Here is a 16,737-nt window from a genome sequence, read left to right as displayed (position 1 = left end):
TTAATTTATTAGTACATTTATTTTTAAAAGAAAAAGAAAGCAAGAAGTCTCACTTTGTGCAAATAATGTAAATTGTTCTTCAATCCTCCTCTGGCCTTGGCCCTGGCAGCCCTGCTGTGCTGAGCTGAGATTGGAGCACTTGCATAATGAACCTGAGGTTAAGCTCAAGTTGACAGGAAAATTATAGTGCAGAAATCAAATGTTTCTAATGCATATTTTAGGCCTTTTGAAGTAAAAATTATACCCTATAATGAATGGTATCTCTGAGGAGTTGGGTGTGATGAGTGAATCTTCAACACCAGAAATTCGAGCTGGGCAATGTCTTTTCCATAATGTTGGGTGTCTGGCTTCTTTCTGAAATAATTATGCTCAAATATGTTTAAGGTAAAATAAATCAGGAACCTATTTCTTTTTTTAAAAAGTGTCATTTATGAGTTTCATAATTCAGGTAAATAGCCTACTCATCTCATTGCTGTTTCGCCCATTCTCCCTGTTACCACCATTTGTCTCTTTTAGCACTGCTCTAATGTTTCTGCAAAGAACTTACAGCAGCAGCTGGAGCTTCTTGAGGAGGACAGCATGAAGTGGCGTGCCAAAGCTGAGGAGTATGAACGGACCCTGTCCCATAGTATGGAGTACTGCGCCATGAGAGACGAGATAAGCGAGGTGGGGGTGGGGAGGGTGAGAACTGGCACATTGCCAAAAAGCTGTTTGAACCTAAAGCATATGTCTAAATGTCCACATATGTGCACACTCCCACACACACAAACACACAGTGAATCAGAAGACTTTCTTCTCACTTATGTCTTTTAATCCACTAAGCAGTGACCTCAGGGCTCTGGAAGTTTGAGTAAACTTCAAGCTCCCAAATTTGTTGAAGTCAGTATGATGTCAATACATAGAAAAACCAATAATTCAGTAGTATGGTTTTTTTGCTTGCTTTTGTTTGTTTTTCGCTTCCCCCTTCTCCCTCAAACCTGTATAGCAGTCATTTGCTTGAGTGGATACAGCTTTTTCAGGACCCAGAGGAAGGGGTGACATTGACCAGTTCATTGCGGCCAACTCCAGCCTGCTGAGGTTCTATTTAAGGGTCATTGACTCATGCTGAGTCAATGGTGCCAGAGGCCAGGGAGCAGGCACTTTGCTTCGGAGGCTACGAAGTATTATCACTGAGGTCAAGTGGCTGGTTTCATATTTACTCAAACTGCGTGGCTTTTCTGGCAAAACAACTCTTCGAGAAAAAAGAAATAACAGATCAGAGTGATCTTCTACATCAATGCACCTCCACATGCTTATTTCTACCTCCTCTCCCTCAACTGTAACCAATCGACAACACCTAGATATTCACTAAATCACAACCACCACCTGCTCCTAGCTAAGCTTTCCATTGAAAGGCTTACTTGTTCTGGGAGAAAACAACTCACAGATTGGGATAGCAACAGTTCTGATTCTTGACTGGGAAGTGATAGCAGAACACAAGGGTACCCATAATTCTAGATTCATCTCCATTTAGAACAAAATGTTTCTGAGCCTATTAAGCCATGAGTCCATTGGGAAAGAAGGTGGTGGAAAAGGAGGCAGCAAACTTTCTTCACTTTCTATTTATGCCCAGTTTACATCAACTAGACCCAGCAAGTATCAAATATTATCCAACAACATTAAAGCACAGAAATAAGTATAAATAACTCAACTGTAATGGTGGCCTGGCTCTGAAGTGGCCCTTCCTGTAGGCCACATATTTACAGACCACAGGCAGGTGCAGGATGGAGCATGGCTGGAAGAAAAACCAGAGGGGAAGAGAGCAGGAATGGCCACTTTGATCCTGTTAAACAGGAGGGAAGCAGGAACTGACATCTGATAATGATGTTCATTTCAGCTGTGTGCTACAGGACTGTAGAGTTTCAACTCATAATTTGTGTTTCAGGGAGTTACTTTTGGCTAGAGAGGTGTCGACTCTTTGGGGTTGAGCCGGTAATATAATTTGCCCTGTAGGTGATAGAATGGCCACTTCAGGTTCCTGTACTGCTGCTTACAAGTCAATCACGTCTTGTTAAGGAAAACCATCAGAGCACATTGGTCTCCCCAAGGCTACAAAATGTGGATTCATGGTTATGGAAACTGTTCCTTTACATTCTTTCCTTAAAGTTATCTTCTTTATTCCTCCTTCTCTCTTCTTTCCTCCCCTCCCCCTCCCCCTTTCCTCCGGTTTTCCCTCCTTCTCTTCCTCCTCCTGTACTTCTATTTGTAAACCTTTGTCTTGCCGAAAATCCTCCCTCTTTGCAGGGTTGGTTGGGCTCTACATTTGCTGACGCGCAAGTGGAGCAGGCTGAGGGGTTTTCCCAGCCCCCTCTGGCTCCGTTTCTGTCTCCCTGTAGACCTGTGATATTTATGAAGCTGGGTCTCCCTGTTCAGGCCCTTCCAGCAGGAATTCTATTTATAGGGACTGCCTCATGATGAGACTGTGTTTGGAGCCAGCCGGCCGGGATGACAGATGTCCCTTCCTGTCAGTAGGGACGCCCCAGGATTGTCTGTACCGTGTCAGAATGAGTAGCCAGATACATGCGGGTTTGATTTAGGAATCAGGTATCACTTCAGCATGCTCTTACGTTTTAAGAGAGATATTCTTCCCATTTGCTTCCACTACAGATCCAGTTAATCTTTCATGTAACTTACAATTTCACATTTAAATGACCTTTGAGAACTTCGGGTCTTTGTCGCTTCTCCTTTTTTGTGGAGATATAAGGAGTGTGCACACCCTAGACTTTCCCATGACAGGCCTAAGGGAAAATAATCAGAAGGAATATTTTCCATGCCCCTTAGGAAAATAAAAATACGTATGTTCTAGTTTATATTGTGAATAGTAGAGCCCAAACAGACGACTAGTTTCCACAGTGGTAATAATATTTGCTATCTAGACATTATTCTTATTGTTAAGCATTATTAGTCTTTGGGTACAGCTGCTTAAAACATTTGTAAAATTAAATACGATACGTGACACTATTTTTTTCTGCATAAACAATTAAAATTAGATAACATGCCAGAGGACTAAACCAAGTATAGCATTTAGTTTTTAAAGTTGATTTTTAAACACAGTTTCACTTCCAATGTGCTTAAAGTACTGTTAGAAAGTTCACAGACTCTGACTTGCAATGGATTTTGGAGAATGTCCAGTTCAGTATGTTCATTTTTCAGATGGGAAAACTGAGGAGCATAAGACTTTCATGTTAGGAATATGCTACAGGACAACAGAGTTTCAGCTCAGGGTGTTCCAGGGAATCGACTTCAGGCCACAGACTCATTTGTTGCGCACCAACATGCTTATCATTTGTTAAATTCAGAATTCACCATTTACGTAATATTTCAGTGTCGTTCAACCACTGCATGGTCTGATGTTAAATATCTTTTTCTTTATGCTTTCCTCCTCTATCCCTATTTTCTGGTATGTCTAAGATGTTCGTATGATCTGATATAATAGTACGGTTCATTTGGTTATTTCAAAAAATTTTCTTTCTTGACCGTGCTATAGCTAACTTACATGGTCTTAACTGCACTGAAAGCCCTTAGAAACGAACTCAGTACCCCAAGGCAAAATAAAGTGTTGTAAATGTAATTTTTTAAAATGTAATGTGATGTGCCTTAAAGACAATGAATGATAGTCTGTGCTTATCTTTGAGTAAAAACCATTTTTTTCCAATTTCATACAAAGACGTAGGAAATCGTAAAACCTTATTTTCTTCATGTCTACCTACTAGAAAAATAATCTTCAGACTGCCAGATTTTGTGTTTTCTCCTACCCATTTTATACAAAGATACATTTGTATGCATGAATGTTGAATATAATTCATATTTTTTCTTGCCTGGCTATATAAAGAAGTTGTTCATACACAAAGCACAATAGACATATTCTCTGCCATATTACCTGACACAGAAACATCATTCTTTACACATCTACATTTAGAAATGTAATAAGTTAATATCAAGCATGTTTTCTTCTTTCAACCTGACCAAAAAAATTACCTTTACATTTACATGATGCTAATGGAAATTTGTAGCTCGAGGCTCATATTACAGATCACAATTACTTTGCTGAAAAGTATAGTAATGACAGAATTGGGTTGGTATTTATTTTCTCAAGTTTTCCACATAGAACTTCCAGATAATTATTTTACCTTACCGTGAAATTTTCCACTGTAGCAACATCTTGCCCATCAAGAATTATGCAGAAAAGGACTTAGTATATATGTTCCATGTATCAGTCACATGTTCTAATGGCACAAATTCTTTTTTCAATTTGAATAAATCAGTCCAATGAGTTCCAGGGATACAAGTCGATTAGTAGCAGTAAATTAGAATAGAGGAATAGTGTTGCTATTGACACATACGCAATAAAATTAGAACCGCCTGACATTGTATAGCACTTTGCCACTGACAAAATGACCATGGACTGCCACCCATTGGCAGCAAAGGAAGCAGAGAGTTTGCCTAGATGGCAAAACACCCAATAGGGCAGCACAATGGTATAGTACAGACAATAATTATTTTCCAGATTTATAACCTGAATTCATCATTTTCTTTAAAAAGGACTCCATTGTATTCACTCAACGAATGTGTTACTGTGGCTTCTGTGTACCAAGCCATAAAAACACAAATAGCAGTAGCTCACACCTGTGATCCCTGCACTTTGGGATGCCAAGGTAGGAGGACTGCTGGAGCCCAGGAGTTCAAGTTCAGCCTGGGCAAGATGGTGAGACCCTGCCTCTACCATTTTTTTTTTTTTTTTTTTTATTTTTTTTTTGACAGAGTTTTTCTCTGTCGACCAGGCTGGAGTGATCTCAGCTCACTGCAACCTCTGCCTCCTGGGTTCAGGCAGTTCTCCTGCCTCAGCCTCCTGAGTAGCTGTGATTACAGGTGTGCGCCACCATGCCCAGCTAATTTTTGTATTTTTAGTAGAGATGGGGTTTCACCATGTTGGCCAGGCTGGTCTTGAACTCTTGACCTCAGGTCATCCACCCGCCTCAGCCTCCCTACGTGCTGGGATTACAGGCCTGAGACACCGTGCCCAGCCCTACAAACATTTTTTAAAAATTAGCCGAATGTGGTGATATGTCCCAGTAGTCTCACCTACTTGAGATGCTGAGACAGGGGGATCCCATGTGCCCATGAGTTTGAGGCTGCGGTGAGCTGTGATCACTCCGGTACACTCTAGCCTGGACAAGAGAGTGAGACTCCATCAATTGAAAAGAAAAAAGGAACAGAAACATCCTCAGGAAACTTCGAGTCTAGACGGCATTAAAACCCATGAGACTTCACAGTCACAGCCATTCCTCTAGTGGGCCCCATCCTGGGTCCATCTGGATGGTATGTGTAAGAGGATAAGAAAGATTACAATTTCCTCTAAAAGCATCCATTCCATAAGGTTAAAACGTTAAGATTTTGGTGTTTAACATCTGCAAAATGACTGGAATCTTTCTAAAGAATAAAGAGAGCTGAAGTTTTAAATTATGGTTATCATGTTCAGAAAACAAAACTTGACAAACATATTATGAAGACACAAAACATGCAAAATGGATAAAATATTTATTACTGACACCTGTTACTACCTACAATTTAAGGCAGAGCAATTGTCATGTCTTCCCAAGTTGTCCCACTTTCAGCCTCTAGCAGCTGGCCTCAAACACAGGAAGACAAGGGTGTGGTTGCCAAATGGAAAGAGGACAAAAAGTCTTCTCCTGAAATCTCTCTAGCACTAAGTCTGAATATTCTACAATTGGGAGGCCAAAGTAGGAGGATTGCTGGAGTCCAGGAGTTAAAGTCCAGTCTGGGCAAGATGGTGAGACCCTACCTCTACAAAAAAAAAAAAATTTTTTTTTTTTTTTTTTGAGACAGAGTCTCACTCTGTTGCCCAGGCTGGAGTGTAGTGGTATGATCTCGACTCACTGCAACCTCTGCCTCCTGGGTTCAAGCAATTCTCCTGCCTCAGCCTCCTGAGTAGCTGAGATTACAGGCGTGTGCCACCATGCCTAGTTAATTTTTGTATTTTTAGTGGAGATGGGGTTTCACCATGTTGGCCAGGCTGGTCTTGAACTCCTGACCTCAGGTGATCCACCCACCACAGCCTCCCTAAGTGATAATTGATAATTGTAGCAAATGATTTGGGTTAAATTTTGAGCCTTTGGGTCTCTCGATTTTGAATGACGCATACCTGGGAGGTGATAACATCACAGCTTTCTGTTGCTGAACATGCGCATCAAAAAGCTTTTTTCTGGAGTAAATAAAATGACAGGCAAGAAATGACATTCATGAAGGGGACATTATGGAAATTGAACAGTCACTTTATATTTTTGCTTCTGGCCAAACGTGTGCCATAGTTCTAAGGAAAGGTTTTCTTTTTAAATGCATTAAATGCATTTCTGTTTTAAAAGTCCCATGTCCCTCACACAAATTGGCCTTGACAGCAGCAAACTTATAAATAATACATTTTCATGCCAAAGCTGGCTCAACCAGCTTGCCCAGGGTGGACTAACAATAGCAAGCCAGCCTCACTTGGCATCAGCCTCTTTCCCTTCTGCTTCTTTCCAAAGAAGCTTTGTTCATTTCTAACCCTGAGAGGGGGCTTACGGCATGCTAGAAAATTTGGCAAAGATGCTCATTCTGCTAATTTCAAAATATGTATAGTTTTTAAATCTTAATAGCTTATTTCTAATTATAGCTATGTTAACTCGGTCTGTTTATTCTATGGTAAATGTAGAGGAGCTGACCATGTGAAAAGACGGGAAAATAAAATTATTCATTAAAAATATATTTTCCCTAATTTTCTGAAAACTTTGAGGAACTTTAGTATGAATTATGACATCATTTGAAGATTTCTAACAGAGTAAAATTTTTCTCACCCCAAGCTTGGGGTGTTTTTCTCCACTTTTGTGCTCAACTGGAACAGTTGTCTCAGCCCCATCCCACCACTCCCCATTGTTGACAAGTTGGCTAAAGTTAGAAACAGCTGCGTGAACAATGATACCACAGCCCAGCAACTATGGCACTCAGTTCCTTTAAAAATATGACCACAAGTTATGTTGGGATTAGATGGGAAGTTAAGTTTTCATATTGGAAAGTGCAGGTAAGAAAATTAAGAATGGCAAGATTTTTCAATTGCTGAAGGTCGTTTCATGCATATTGCCTTCCACTCGTATCTGCAGTAGTCCTGACTTTGAGTTGAAAAAAGGCACAGAGATTTAGATTTAAAATGGATTTCCAGTGAAATCAAAATAGAAAAGTGCCAGCAACTTTGTCAAGGGAGCTCATGTGTCAGAAAGAAGCTGATCCCATTTCACATGCCCACAGTGTCATGAACATTCTTTGGCCTTATAAATCATCTTCAGTGGAAGTGCACACGTTCTGAAGCAAACAGAAATCAAATCACACTCATCATTTATCAGTCTTAAATTTCTTAATCCAAAGTAGATTTAAAATCTCATGGTTGAAAATTAAAGTATTAAATCTCAGCCTTTCTCTATTTATCATATAGTTTTCAAATAGACATTGAATTTTCCCATTTAAAGCAGATGTAATCCAGTGGTTATCAGGTTAATGACAGAGCCCTTCTTCCTTTCTGTAGACTAAGGTTTTCTGATGTATGTCACATTTCAGTAGAGAAAAATATATAAGACTATATTTTATATATATTAGATATATATTTTATATAGTCTTATATATAAGTAGAAGAATATATAAGTTTATTTTCCAATGGATAAATTTTAGTGACTGAGCATTTTTCCCTTTATTTTTAATTGTGGTAAAATACACATAGCATGAAATTTACCAGCTTAACTGTTTTAATTGTATAGTTTAGTGGTATTAGGTACGTTCACATTGTTGTGAACCCATCAGCACCATCCATCTGCAGAGCTTTTTTGTCATTTTAAACAGAAACTCTGCACTCATTAAATAGTAACTCGTTATTGAGATGTTTTTTAAAACAATAATGTCTGGTTTTCCTCAGATGTGGTACTTATTACATTTATAGTTGCAAAAACTCCTGCCAAAATTTTATGTAAATTACTAAGGATATAACCCCTTTATGTCTCAATCTTACAAAATTGACATTATTTATCCTTTCTTGTTAAAATCAAACATATGCACATTAAAACATTGAGTGCCGTAGAATGTAAATGTTTATTAGTTATTTCACAAACACATCAACTGAATATGATCTTTTAAATATTCCACTGAGTTTCTAATAGAGAAATAATGTTCAAATTCTGAAACTTTTCACTTTTTCTGAACATTACTGATTTATTTATCAGTTAAAGTAGTTCATGCGGTCTCTGTGCTTGGTTTAGTTTGTAACTTAAAAGTAATGTTCAACAACATTATTTACCATATAAACTAAACAACACTGATTAAGTATATGTGTATCAGACGCAAAAATTCTATCAGTATAATAATTTCCATGTGCAGTTCCACTAGAGCTTTAAAGTTGATATCTCCAAGATGTGTTAAAGATAAGATAAAGGCTTTATTTTCACAGTCTGCAGAATTTGAAATAAGCATTTTGAAAAAGCATACATTTTGTAGGGCAAGTATGTTTTTCTGCATTACAGTTCTAAAATCTAGCACATGCATGGTCTTTATTCCCTCCCAAATAATTTGTTTGCTGTCATTGAAAAGAATTTTAATGCTTTTCTGACTTATCTTAGCTCAAATTTATCAACCATGGCATTGTTCAGTCTTGCTGTTAAATGCCTCCATATAATCTGAGAAGGTATTTTTTTTTCTCTGTACTTCTCTTTGTTGATAATACAGAGAGTTGCCTGTCAATATGCTTATCCTTCTTAAATATAGAGAAGGGACAGAAAGTGGTGCATTTAATGGAACTGGGCTGCTTAGAAATTTGGTGCACTGGTAAAGTGGAACTGTTTTTAAGACTGTCAAAATCTTTCCCCTATGGATAGCTGTATGCTTTATTTATGCACAGGTTAGCATAGCTGTCATTAGCAACAACTGTCACTTTACTTTTTTTGCTTTTGAAGGATCTCTGAAATTAATGGTCTATATCTAAGAAGTAAAACTCTTTTCAGAACTGCTCACGAAAATAATTTTTAACTGGGCAGAGAATAGTTATTTTTCCGTACTAAATCTCATATTGGGTCTTCTCTTCCACCCCACCTATGTCCAGGTGGTCGAAATGTCAACACTTCATTGACCTCTTCAACATGGATAGCTTTTTGGAGCCTTAATAAATGTATACATGATGGCTGTGAGAGAGTATTGGAAGATAGATCTGGGGCAAATATTAGCATATCAAAAACAGAATGAATGGGAAAAAAGATATAAAATAAATACAAATAAGAAAATTAGAGTTTTTAAAAGTTTATGTATGATATCTGAGAAATTTTCTTACTTGAGGGACAAAGGAATGTTCTATAGCTATAATTCCTAATTAAAAATTACAAATCGAAAAGTATTAAACATTTTATACTTACTCATATTTGGAGGATATATTTAAATTCACTTTGTGTGTCCACTTGGCAGATTTATTTTCTATTGAAAATCACTCTGAGGCCGGGCGCGGTGGCTCAAGCCTGTAATCCCAGCACTTTGGGAGGCCATGGTAGGTGGATCGCTTGAGGCCAGGAGTTCGAGACTAGTCTGGCCAACGTGGTGAAACCCTGTCTCTACTAAAAGTACAAAAATTAGCCAGGCGTGGTGGCACACATCTGCAGTCCTAGCTACTTAGGAGAGACATGAGAATTACTTGAACCCAGGAGGCAGAGGTTGCAATGAGTCAAGATCGTGTCAATGCACTCCAGCCTGAGTGACAAAGTGAGAGTAAGACCCTGTCTCAAAAAAGAAGAAAGGGAAAGGAAGGGAATGGAAGGGAGAGAAAATTATCCTAAATACATTTTTAAGATTATGAATATTTTGAAGTGTTCAGATGCTTTGATTTATTTATGACTTACTTTGTTTTCTCATTTTAAGGAAATCACCTATTTCTTTTTGTTGAACTACAGCTCAAAGAGTCATTCAAAGATGTCAAAAAGAAATTCAATAATTTGAAGTTTAATTACACTAAGAAAAATGAAAAATATCGGAATCTGAAGGTGCTTAAATATCAAATTCAACAAGTTGATATGTATGCTGAAAAAATGCAGGTAACAAGAAAATATGGTTTGTGTGTGTGTGTGTGTGTGTGTGTGTGTACTACACAATTATTGCAAAATTGTTTTGCATTTCAAATCTAGATACCTAACTCTGGCTTTTTGTAGCATTGGGACTCAAAGGGTATTTTTCCATTTTTATAACAATTTTATCCTTCATATAAAAATACATAATAAATTGATTTATCTCTTGAGGCGGATCCAGAATGGTTTCTGCCAAACCTACCCAGCTTCTCTACTTCCATTCTTCTCCCCAACACATACACACACACACATGCATGGACGGATGCACACGCCTTCTACACTCCTCCTCCTTTTCTTGCATCCATCTATGTCATTAGTTTTGCTGGTCCTATAGCCTCTTATTTCTACCCTGATTATCACGTGTACTGGCTAGATTATTTAAATGCTTTTCCAGGAGACAGTGAGCTTATTGAGGACAACTATTTGATTTAATTATCATTGTCTTTAAAAAATATCATATTACTAGTCTCAAAATCTGGAATAAACCTGTGTACATTTTCTATTTATTTGCTGAATGCTAAATCAATAGAATTTGGGGAAAATCCATTCTTTCCATAATATATTTGTAATAATTATTATTTTAATAGATTGGAGGAAGCTGCAAAAGCTTTTACTAGTTTTTCTCTCAGTATTTAATCACTAGCATCATAAATACAAATTGAATGTTATTTTAAAAACTTCTTGTTTTTCACACAGGCTTTGAAAAGGAAAATGGAAAAAGTTAGTAATAAAACCTCTGATTCTTTCTTAAATTATCCAAGTGATAAAGTTAATGTCCTTTTGGAAGTTGTGAAGGATTTGCAAAAACATGTGGATGACTTTGACAAAGTTGTGACAGATTACAAGAAGAATTTGGACCTGACTGAGCATCTCCAGGAGGTGATAGAAGAGGTATCTTCTTTTTGCAGTGGTATCCATGTTGCAATGTTGTTTTCAAAAATTATTTTGCAACTTTAAAGCAATGTCACATTAGCTGTTATTGTCATTATATACATGTATCATGCTCCGTTTCATGATTGTTTTTCTTAGGATAATTCTTTAAAATAGAATTGCTGGACTTAAGGGGATGAATGTTATAAGGTCTTTGATTTTATTCGTCAATTTATCTTGAGAAAGGTCTTTACTAATTTACCAGCAATGTATGAGAGTTCCTGTTTCTCCATAACCTCATCAACTGAAGATGTTTAATTATCATGAAATTATGCTGAATATCTGTTTAAAATGCTCAGAGTGGCTTATTTATTTCACAGAACTTGAAAATATTTATTTTAAAGATTGATACTGTGATTTTTCAGTTAAAAAAGTTGTTATTGGTGTTTTCTTTTATTACTATCAAGAGGATAAAAGGTAAAGTATACATAAAATATATGAAATCTGACAAGTTAAAGTTATTGTTTGAACACTTCTTATTGAAGAAATTCTGCACTTGAAGTTCTTGAGTGTTCTTTGTTGCCCATTATTGTTTGAGATACAGAATGTCTTTACCACTAATGCAGTTGAGTTTTTAGATTTAACACCAGATTAAGGAGAATCAAAATGATCAGTCTTCTACATATGATGTATAGGTTTGTTGTGCCTTTGTGGCACTATTTAAAACCAACTCCTAACAGAGTCGTGTGTTTCTATCTCTCACCCCGCATAAGTGTTTTGGGTCTGGGTCAGACATTCCTTCCATCACAGTTATTTAGTTTTCATGAAAAACTGTCTCATTCTCCACTGTGTTTGGAAAATATAACTATTTTCTATTAAGAAAAGGTGAAATGCTATTTGTTGGATGCTGTTTTCCCATTCATAAACTAAATCTTATTCTTCAATGAGAATTTATTTATTAGAGTATTCATCAGGCAATCCTTTAGCAGTGTATTGTTAATGATATCAATTCATTATGCTGGATTGTGAACATTTGACCTTTTTCTTGCCATTTAGCATGTATTTGGATTCTTTTTAGTGCCAGATGCTTTTTATCCTGCCTGTTCTTGTAAGTCTGCAACATTCCTCTTAGGAATTATATTTTAGGCAAACCTAAGAAGGCAGGAGAATCAAATATAGTTTCATATTTTTACTTTCTTATAGTTTTATTTATATGTATTTTCATATTTGTACTTATTTCTGCCACTAACATTTAAGTGCAAAAGAATATGATCATGTTTTAATATTTTCTTTATTATGACTTAGAAAGTTCAAACCAATGTGAACATAAAGTTGAGGGAATTAAAATTTGATACTCTACTGGTCAAAATTAAGAACTTTAGAAGGACTGTATTTCTTTCATCTGTGCTTTATCCTATTTAAATGTAGTGTCATTTTTGGTACGAAGATGCAAGTGCCACAGTTGTAAGAGTGGGAAAATATTCCACAGAGTGCAAGACAAAGGAAGCTGTGAAAATTCTCCACCAGCAGTTCAATAAGTTTATTGCACCCTCAGTGCCGCAGCAAGAAGAAAGAATTCAGGAGGCCACTGACCTTGCTCAGCGCTTATATGGTGAGATCTCTTTTAAGATATCCAGTGATTGGCCATTGAACAAATCTATACTGAGCCTAATCCAGTAGAAAGCAAGAGCGTGGCAAGTCCTCAAGGTTCTCAGTATACCAACCTATTCAGGGAAAATGTTCAAGATAAGAACCCACAGCCAGGGAAAACAAACAGGGAACAGAGGGAGGAATTTCTGGAACAGATGAAGCCTACAGATTTTTAACTACTTTGTGTAAGCCTTCCTTCTCTATTCTCTTTTCTCCTCCATCCTTGTTGTTCATCTCTAGGGTAATGACACCAGAACAATACTCAGCTTATATAAACAACAACAACAACAAAAACCCCATCTAATTTCCACTAGAGTGATTCCTCGAAAAACATAGAAAACTTCAGTAATACTTTAACTAGATGTAAAGCTAAGACTGAAGTCTCCAGCCCTCTCATTTCAACGAGGCTTTTGGTTCACGAATTTGAGAAAGACCTGGAAAATTCTCCTGTCTTCCTCTCACTTGTGGAATAAATGGGAGAACTCAAATTGCCATTTTACAAGTTCTGCTTTCCTCTCTTCCATGACTAGAAAACATAATGTCATGTCAGCCTGGGAGATCCTTCCTCCTAAAAGAGGCCCCCATTTAAGAAGTCCATGCAGGGTGATAGTTCTTGAGGGCTCTGAGGAATAAGTTCCATGAATTCCCTGATATCAGTCCTATGAGACCCAGAGTAATTCCCAGTGACCAGGCAAATGCAGCCCAGAAAGAAGACACAGCAGTTGGTACAAAATGCTTAATTTGGCTGCCCATGGCTGCTGCCAGATATTTTCTCTTATATAACATGAAACACTATCCATGGAGAGCCATAAATTTTGAAATTTTGTAGTATACTACTTAAATTGTTGAGAATGAATTATTCATTATATTCCAGAAGAAAAGGGTAGAAACATAAAAATAATACGGATTGAAAAATTAATGGAAACTAAGGTGACATCTTCTTGCTGCAGTTACTGTGTAAGTGCACTAAAAATTTTGGAGACACTCTGCTGCCATAGCCTGGTATATGTTTCCTCCACGACTGAACTTTTTACATTGTAGTATAAACACCTATTTGTCTTCTCCACTGCCCATAAACTTGAGGAAAGTATATTTTATTTTTCACTGTATTTGTGCCTGGATCAGTGCCTATTCAATCTCAGAGCATGATAAGTACTGACAAAGCCCCTAAAAAGTTAAATTCCCTCCTTGACATGCAAGATCCTGCCTCTGGCTTTGTTTGTATCCCTGGCCCTTATCACCAACTGACATTTTATATAGGTATTTGTCTGTTGCCTGGCTTTCCTTACCAGAGTGTAAGCTGTATTCAAGGAGGGATTTTTGCCTGTTAGTTCACTGTCTAATGGCACATACCAACAGCTTAACAAATATTTGATGAATAAATGAATCACTGAATGAATAAATGAATGATATGAGTCTCCATCTGTTTGGTATGGAAGCTATACATTTTTAAAAATTAGTGCATCAAGGGAAGTACTTTAAGATTATATCAACTCTTGCAATCTGTTCAAGCACTACTGAACTCAGAATTTTCGTGCAAAAAAATATCTCAAACTTTTGCATACCTGTTATCTACTAAGAGCTGTGGCTGTTATAAAGACAATTAAGACCTGGTTCCTGCATTCAAGAGACCACAGTCTAGGCCTTGAAGTCATGGTATGGTAAATGGATTGAGAAGATCATAAAATGTTCGTGTTCATTTTCTAGGGCTGCCGTAACAAAATACCACTGACTGGGTGGCTTAAACAGAAACTTATTTTCTCACACTTCTGGAGTCTGGAAGTCCAAGATGAAGATGCCAGCAGGGTTGGTTTCATCTCAGGCCACTCTGCTTGGCTTGCAGATGGCTGATCTCTTGTTGCCTCTTCACATGGTCATCCCTCTGCACACACATGCCCCTGGTGTCTCTCCCTCTTCTTGTAAGGGCACCAGTCATATTGGATTAGTGCCCCATCCCAATGGCCTCATTTTAATTTAACCACCTCTTTAAAGATCTTATCTCCAAATACAATTACGTTCTGAGGTACTGGGAATTGAGACTTCAACATATGAACTTGGCAGGATGGGGGACATAGTTCAGCCCATAACAATGTGTGACACAATCTTGGCCTAGGGTGTGGAGTCAGATAGTCCTGGGTTCAAATCCCTGTTCCTCCATTTATTATCTTGGTCACCTAAAGAAGTTCTTGGTTTTTTTTTGTTTTTTTGTTTTTTTTTTTGAGACAAAGTCTTGCTTTGTCACCCAGGCTGGAGTGCAGCAGCATGATCTCGGTTCACTGAAACCTCCACCTCCCAGGTTCAAGTGATTTTCCTGCCTTAGCATCCCGAGTAGCTGAGATTACAGGCATGTGCCACCATGCCAGGTTAATTTTTGTATTTTTAGTAGAGATGGGGTTTCACCATGTTGGTCAGGCTGGTCTTGAACTCCTGACCTCAAGTGGTCTGCCCACCTTGGTCTCCCAAAGTGCTCAGATTACAGGCACGACCCACTGTGCTTAGGCAAGAAGTTCTTTTAAGCATCGCATTCCTCATTTGTAAAATGTGGATATTAGTAGAGTCTATCCAAGGATTACATTGAGCAATGGTTATACAGTGCTTAGGCACAGGCAAATAATAAGCATGTGCTACATGATAGCTATTTTTATTACAATATATATGGAAAAGCCCAGTTGGAAAAGATTAAGAATATCTTCACAGAAATGTTGGCATTTCAGTTGGACCTTAAAGAGTAGGTTATATTTGGAGAGCAGAAATAGAGAGTGGAGGGACAGTAGTCCTGGTAGAGGAAGGAATACTCAGCTGCTGTGGGGATCTTCAGGAGGAGTTGCTGGTTCCGTTTGGCTGGAGATAAAATACAGGAGAGAACTAGAGTGACATACATTTGAGAGAGGCAGATTGAAACCATGTTATGGAAGGGCCTTGAATGCCATCCTGAGGAATTTATTCTTCTCTAAGCAGAAAGGAACCACTGGATGTTCTGAACAGAAAGAACTGAGGAGAATTGAGCTTTGAGACTATTCATGTAGCAACATTATTTAGGTTATGTGAAAGTGGCATGGTACAACAAATGTAATCATTTTCCTAGAATATCTAGCTTTTAGAAACATGTCTTTATTCATTTATTTATCTGTTCAGCAAATATTTATTAAGAACTTACAATTTATCAGCCCTTACACTGGACAGGGAGATGAATTTATACCTGGACTTTTTTTCTTGCTAAAAATTTGACCTTTAAAATTAGTTTCATCCTTCTCCCCAGGTTTGGAAGAAGGACAGAAATATATTGAGAAAATAGTGACAAAACACAAAGAGGTTCTTGAATCTGTGACTGAATTATGTGAGTCCCTTACAGAGCTTGAAGAAAAACTGAAGGTAATTTCTTCTTCCTAGAATATGTATTTTCAAGCAAAACAAATAAAAATGTGTTAATCAAATGTCTTCTGGTGCAAAGACGTTTTAATAGAATTTGTCAGGGGACATAATGTGCACATTTGTTTCACAGCTTTTCTAACATAATTATCTGGGTATTTCTGATAATTAATTCTATTTCTTTCCCATCACTGCAGAGAAAAATATTGCTGGGAATGAGGGCTAAACACAATTAAGGTGTCTGGTTTACATTTTCATGGATCATATCCTAAAAAATGTGTCCCATTAAGACTCTGCCAGTAAACTTTGTATTAAGTAGCCTATGGTTTTGTTTCATAATTAAGTAGCCTATGGTTTTGTTCATAAATAGTAGATGCCAGGGTGTTTTTTTTTTTCCTCTCCAAATTGTGGCACCAGAGAAAATAAAAGTAATCTTCAGGTATTCATTGAACACTTTTCCTCATGGAAATAGTAAACTAATCATGATCATTTTTCATAGAATACCAATTTGATGGTAACAAATATAGAGAATATGTTTATGTCTAAGCAAAACCAGTTAAAGTGAAATACATATGTTTCTCTGTCAGTGTCATGTCAAAAGCTGGTTTGATTAATGCTGTTTTCATAGCTGGCTGAAAGAACTGGTTGTTGAGGATGGGCAGAATAGCAA

General features: G+C 37.4%; 1 protein-coding gene and 1 long non-coding RNA gene across 2 annotated transcripts in view; one reads left to right on the top strand and one right to left on the bottom strand.

Moving 5' to 3' along the window:
• LOC111542782 overlaps positions 1-16,737 on the bottom strand; it is a 52,457-nt gene that overhangs the window by 2,223 nt on the left and 33,497 nt on the right. The gene's annotated exons all lie outside the window — the stretch shown is intronic.
• CCDC141 (coiled-coil domain containing 141) overlaps positions 1-16,737 on the top strand; it is a 208,812-nt gene that overhangs the window by 175,192 nt on the left and 16,883 nt on the right. The window contains exons 17-21 of the mRNA XM_023212346.1: positions 517-666; positions 10,008-10,148; positions 10,875-11,069; positions 12,477-12,660; positions 15,958-16,070. Of these exons, the coding sequence (XP_023068114.1) occupies positions 517-666; positions 10,008-10,148; positions 10,875-11,069; positions 12,477-12,660; positions 15,958-16,070 (783 nt within the window). The remainder of the gene's footprint in view (positions 1-516; positions 667-10,007; positions 10,149-10,874; positions 11,070-12,476; positions 12,661-15,957; positions 16,071-16,737) is intronic.

The sequence above is a fragment of the Piliocolobus tephrosceles genome, chromosome 11 (assembly GCF_002776525.5).
Source record: "Piliocolobus tephrosceles isolate RC106 chromosome 11, ASM277652v3, whole genome shotgun sequence".
NCBI lineage: Eukaryota > Metazoa > Chordata > Mammalia > Primates > Cercopithecidae > Piliocolobus > Piliocolobus tephrosceles.
Note: the sequence above shows the minus strand (reverse complement) of the source record. Positions and strands in the feature narration are given on the sequence as shown.